General features: G+C 36.6%; 1 protein-coding gene across 1 annotated transcript; it reads left to right on the plus strand.

Annotated features, from left to right (window-relative positions):
- Window positions 1–928: 928 nt before the first annotated feature.
- Window positions 929–1,873, plus strand: LOC106822550 (olfactory receptor 5B12). Its single transcript, XM_014827795.2, has one exon. The coding sequence runs from the start codon at window positions 929–931 to the stop codon at window positions 1,871–1,873; it is 945 nt and encodes a 314-aa protein (XP_014683281.2).
- The last annotated feature ends 4,863 nt before the right edge of the window (window positions 1,874–6,736 follow it).

Consider the following 6,736-nt stretch of genomic DNA (forward strand, 5'->3'; position numbering starts at 1 on the left):
ACAGATGGGAAAACTGAGGCCTGGACACATTAGTTAATCAAGGTGACTCAGAAAATAAATGGATTCTTGGTTGTCCCTGCTACCAGATAGACCGAATCCTCTGTCTGAATCATTGTATCTAGCAGCTTACAGAGTCAGAATTTGCATTATCAACTTAGTCTGATGGGAAAACCGCTAGCACAGTGATGTTACACATTACCCAGCTTCATTGATTCTGTGCATGATGGAGCCTGGATTTGCATCTTTTAATATGGCTTAAATATGGCTCCAGATCAGGGATATCTGAATGCAAAAGTTAAAAACTGTGTAAATGAAATAAAAGTTAAAAATATTATTTTATAAATGTCTTTATTCCCTGTACATGGATTTCTACTCTTTTCCCACTATGTGGCAAATTATGTACCCTGTCTACTGTGGACATGTTTTAACTATCTTTCGCTGTCATATAACACTGTTCATGACACAATGGAAAAGACAAAAATGACAATTGAAGTAAAATCAATTGTTTCACATTAATTTTACCAAGCTATTCTAGTTTAGTGTGAAGAATAATTTGTGATTACTTTGTAAACTTTGAATTGAAAGTCTAACCTGTTCCAGTTAGCAACTAATCTGATGATCTTGCATAAATACTTTCTTTTCTTCTCTTTACCTTAATTCAATAATCTATGAAATTAGGAGATTGGGATACATTATCTCCAGCTCCTTTTATCTGGGATATTCTATGATCTGTCAATAACTTAATATTGCATTTAGTTGTCATGGCCATGCTTTAGATCTACAGACTCCTGGAAACAAGTTACTGCAATACTGAAATAAGGCACAGAGTGGACATGCTGATTGATTTCAGCAGTCTTCCTTCCATTTATCATTCTGATTCTGTTTTCTCATTGCTACAGGGGAGCCACATAATTCCTAATTCATCCCCATGGAGAACAGTACAGAGGTGACTGAATTCATTCTTGTGGGGTTAACCGATGACCCAGAATTGCAGATCCCACTCTTCATAATCTTCTCTCTCATCTACCTTATCACTCTGGTTGGGAACCTGGGGATGATCAAGTTGATTCTGTTGGATTCTCGTCTCCACACTCCCATGTACTTGTTCCTCAGTAACCTCTCTCTGGTGGACTTTGGTTATTCCTCAGCTGTCACTCCCAAGGTGATGGCTGGATTCCTCACAGGAAACAAAATTATCTCCTATAATGCTTGTGTCACCCAGTTCTTCTTCTTTGTAGCTTTTATCACTGTAGAAAGTTTCCTCTTGGCCTCAATGGCTTATGACCGCTATGCAGCAGTATGTAAACCCCTGCATTACACCACCACCATGACGACAAGTGTGTGTACACGTCTGGCTATAGGCTGCTACTTCTGTGGGTTCCTGAATGCCTCCATCCACACTGGGAACATTTTCAGGCTCTCCTTCTGTAGGTCCAATGTGGTTGACCACTTTTTCTGTGATGCTCCTCCTCTCCTGACTCTCTCATGCTCAGACAGCTACATTAGTGAGATGGTTATTTTTTTTGTGGTGGGTTTCAATGCCCTCTTTTCTATCCTGGTCATCTCGATCACCTACCTGTTTATATTTATCACCATCCTGAGGATGCGCTCATCTGAAGGACGCCAGAAGGCCTTTTCCACCTGTGCTTCCCACCTCACTGCTGTCTCCATCTTCTATGGGACAGTTATCTTCATGTATTTACAGCCTAGCTCTGGGCACTCCATGGACATAGACAAAATAACATCTGTGTTCTATACTATGGTCATCCCCATGCTGAATCCACTGGTTTACAGCCTGAGGAACAAAGAAGTCAAGAGTGCCTTTAAAAAGGCTATGGGGAAGGCAAAATATTCTATAGGATTCATATTTTAATTGTATTGATTCTACAATAAAGCAGCTTCATCCACTTCAGATCCATCTAGGAAAAATATTTTCATGTCCACCTCCCAAATTTCTGAGTTCCTGTAGTAATCGCCCCAGGTATTTTTTAAGTCTACAAAGCAAAAGTCTTAAAAATGTGAGACCTAGGAATAATAGGCTAAGTAAAATTACCCATAAGCATAGAATCTTATTTTAAAAATTCTTCTTACTAAACATGTTCACCCACACTCCCACATGAACATATGCAGTCATATGTATGCATAAGTATGTTCACACACGTATATCATTCATGAGAAACTCATGTAACCCACACACATACAGATGGAGACATACATGAGCTAGACCTATTGTTATATTAGAACTTAAAACAATTACTTTGGTGTTGGAGAACATATTATTAGTATAATTAGTTTGACATTTAATGGACGTAAAATAGATATGATATACATAAATATTATGTATTTGGTTTTTAAAAAATATATTTCAATTTATCCTTTTGCATATGAAAGTACAATAGGTTTTATAGTTTTACAAAATAACCTTTATGAAAATAGTTCCAAAGACCTTGAGTGTAGAATTATTGTTCTTTGTTTTTATTTTTATTTATTTATTTTATTAACTTTTTTAAAGATTTTATTTTTCCTTTTTCTCCCCACAGCCCCCTGGTATGTAGTTGTATATTTTTTAGATGTGGGTCCTTCTAGTTGTGGCATGTGGGATGCCGCCTCAGCGTGGCTTGATGACTGGTGCCATGTCTGCACCCAGGATCCGAACCATGAAACCCTGGGCCACCACAGCGGAGTGCAGGAACTTAACCATTCGGCCACGGGACCGGCCCCATCTTTGTTTCTATTTTTAATGAAAATACATTTCTTTACATTGGCATCTTTTTCTTAGCTAAATTTCCGTCTTAATAAGTTATTATCTAAAATTAACGTTTATTTGCTAATTTTAATTGAGAAATATATCACAATATAGGAAGAAGAAAAGGATGATAAAGGCATATTTTAATCAACTTAGAAATATACCGTTTAAGTTTTAAATTGCAAGCACCAAGAATTACAATAGTGTTAATAATGTTTATATGTAAATGCTATGAATTTTTTTAATGTATAAACCTATTAATATTTTGAGTCTCACTATGTTAAAATATTTAAATCTATTTCTATTCCATTCCTTTCCTCACCTCTTGGAAGTCTTTGGCCATTATTTCTTCAAATACTCTTTCTGCCTCTTTCTTTCTCTCCTTTTGGGAATCCCACTATACGTATGTTGGTACTGCTGATAGTATTCCACCTGTCTCTGAGACTTGCTTACTTTTCTTCATTCTTTTCTTATTTCTGTTTCTCAGACTGGATATTCCCAACCAATCTATCTTAAAGTTCACTAACTTTTTTATTCCTCCACGTTAATTTGCTGCTGATCCACTTTGGTAAATTTTATATTTCATTCATTTTTTTCTGTTCAAGAATTTCTATTTGTTTTTTAAAAATAATTTGTATATCTTTATTGATATTCTTTATCTGGTGAGACATTTTCCCATAGTTTCCTTCAATTATTTAGACATGGTTTTCTTTAGTTCTTTGATCAAATTTATATTATCTGACTTAAATCTTTTTTTATTAAGTCCAACATTTGCATTTCCTCCAAGACAGTTTCTATTGATTATTTTTAAAAACCTTTGTATTGGCTATTCTTTCTTCTTTCTTTGTGTGTCATATTTATTTGTTGAAATACGGGGATTTCAAATAACAAAATGTAGCATATTCTGAAATAAGATCTTCCTTCCCACCTAGGATTTGTTGTTGGTAGTATGATATTTGTTTGTTTAGTAATTTCTTAACTTATTTATGTTAATTCTGTCTTCTTTGCTGTGTGTCACAACTGAAGTTACTATTCACTTAGCTTAGTGGTCACCTAATGATTGGATAGATTTTCCTAAACACTTTAAACCATTAATTCTTCCAAGCCTTGCACAGAGGTTTGTATGTGTGTGTTGGAGCATGCCTTCAATCATCTGGAAGTTTAAATTATACCTTAATCTACACTTCCTGCTTGTCCAGAATCTCAAAGTCAGTGGAAGATGAAAGATAAACTCTTTCTCAGGCCTTTTCTATGCATGCACATAGCCTTCCACATGTGTGTGATTTTTGTGATTCCTAGAAATATATTGGAACTTTTCAAAGCCCCTTACGGGTTTTTCATTTCCTTAAAAATTATTCTTAAGATTTTAGTCTGATTATTGTTTGCCCCATTGGTGCTGCTGTCATAGGCAATTACAGTCATAAACAATTGCCACTCGATGTTTTCACAAACACCCTAAGAATAGGACTTTTCTCACAGAGTGAACTGAGTCAGGTGAAATAAAGATAAAAAATGTGAATGGGGCTTTTCTAGAGTGCTGCCAGACAAGTGAAATAGTGACGTTTCTCTGGGCTTGTGGCCATTGTAGAAGCTCCAAAGCATTCTGCTCACTTTAGTGACTGTTAGGCTGATATATTTCTCAGCTACTATGGTTCTGAGTCTGCTGGTTTTCAAGGCTACCATAGAACTGGGAAATAGGGAAAATTCAGATGCCACAAAGCTCACTATTATTACTTAGGTTCAGCCATTTTTCTTGAATAAACATTCCTTAGATTGTCACAAGCCTTTCAGTAATTCTAGTGTTTTGAAAATTTTTAATTTTGAAAGCTTTTGGCTGTGTTTTCAACTTTTATGAAGGAGCATATTTTCAGTGGCCCTTATTCTATCATTCTGGAATTGTTTCTCCCATCCTATTTAATGTAAACTTCCTTTCTTATACCTTTCAGTACATTGTTCTATTTTTTTGGTAATACATATTATAATTTGTAATTATATATTTATCTGTGAGTTTAAGTTTTTTTTTTTTGAGGAAGATTAGCCCTGAGCTAACTACTGCCAATCCTCCTCTTCTTGCTGAGGAAGACTGTCCCTGAGCTAACATCCATGCCCATCTTTCTCTACTTTATACGTGGGATGCCTATCACAGCATGGATTTTGCCACGTGGTGCCATGTCCGCACCCGGGATCCCAACCAGCGAACCCTGGGCAGCCAAGAAGCGGAACGTGTGAACTTAACTGCTGCACCACCAGGCCTAAGTTTTTAATGTTTCTCTCCCTATTACATCAAGGAATATTTGTGAATGAAACATATCTCTTTTTCTGCTCCGTATTCTCAGGATTTAGCACAATGGCTACCACCTAGTTGGGATGCAATGAGTACTTTATTGGCTTAATATATTTATGCATAGATGAATGAATATGTCTTCTTAATATCATGATAATTAAGTTCAGTTGTTGAAAGCAGTGCTGCTTGTGCCTTCCTGGAGAATTTATTGACCTTTCTCTCCTGGTGACCATGTGACGTTACTAACGAAGGTAATGTCAAGTTGTTGTTATTCTTAAAGATGTTCTGTGTTATCAAGAAGAAATGAGTTTTGAGCGTCTACCTAAAATGCATAAACCTGGGATCAGCTTCACTACCACTCTTACAAAATAATTGCCAGAGTCTCTGCAATTTTACAACTTTTATTGAACTCACTAGAGAGCTGAGATCACAGGGCAACTAACTAAACCAAACTGTAATAAAAGACGGGCATCTCCAAAATGAGATAGGACAAGAGCACTTGTCTATTTGTGATAGATGCTTCTGGGTTCCAGACTCACTGATGGAATTCGGCTAGCTTTTTAAATTAATTACTAAAGGCTGAGTGTGTCCTAACATGAGAACACAAATCTCTTGTGAATGCAGATACAGGGGAATTTGCACTCATTTACATGTTGCTCTCCACAGACCTCTCTTGGTGCTTGCAAGAACGATTGGTGGCAGGGCGAGATTTTTGAGAATGCTTCTTTCATGGTGCAAGCCTAGGAGAGGGGAATAGCAGCCACTGCCAAAAGAGCAAGAGACTCACCCAGATTCTTCTCCCTCACCTTTCCATGGAATAATCAATTTAAGTCACTATGGCCCTTATGTGCTGATAAAAATTTATTAGAATTGATATAAGAGAAGAGAATAAAACACTCTACTCATTGAGGACAATGTCCTGGGACAAGACCATAAGGGGTCTACTATACTCAGAGTGGGTCAGGATCACTGAAAAGGACCTCATCTCTGAGAGGTAGGGACAAAGTTCCCGTGTTAGATGAAGGCTATGTCAGCACAGTAGAGAAGGGACCCTACTATCCACAACCACACTAAAACCATAGAGTAATAGGTAAACATTATTTAGCAAATAAAAACAGTCTCCTGCTAGGAGAGGGCCAAGAGCACAGAGATTCTTTGCGGAAAGACTTAAAACTGAGGGGGAAGCAGATATTAGGTAATATTTGTGGGTAATTCAACTCCCATCCTGAAACGTGGTAATGCAAGAGATACATAAAGCCTCTTCATATGTGGTTCACTGATGGTGACTATAGAAACAACAAAATCCAAATCCAGTTCAACTCATAACCAGACTGACTCAACTGTCAACACAAAAGTTCTAGCGGAACAACAACGACAGAAATAGGAGTCTTATTTTCAGCCATAAAAAGATTTACTGTTTTATACAAGATGTTTGGCTTTCAAAAAAATTACAAGGAAATCAAAGATGCAAGAAAACATAATACACTGCTGAGAGACAAAGCAATCATCAGAATCAAATGCAAATATGACAGAGATAGAGATGCTATTTAAGAGGGAATACAAAATAAATATGATTAATACATTAAAGGTTCTTGTGGAAAAGTTGGAAAACATGCCAATCAGATGGGTCATTTTATCACAGGAATGAAAACCTATAAGAAATAATCAAATGGAAATGCTACAAATGGAAAAAAAAAAGCAGCAGA

The sequence above is a fragment of the Equus asinus genome, chromosome 17, assembly GCF_041296235.1.
Source record: "Equus asinus isolate D_3611 breed Donkey chromosome 17, EquAss-T2T_v2, whole genome shotgun sequence".
NCBI lineage: Eukaryota > Metazoa > Chordata > Mammalia > Perissodactyla > Equidae > Equus > Equus asinus.

Excerpts from the sequence above, each read along its gene's own strand:
- LOC106822550 (XM_014827795.2), top strand. The coding sequence starts at position 929 with ATGGAGAACAGTACAGAGGTGACTGAATTCATTCTTGTGGGGTTAACC.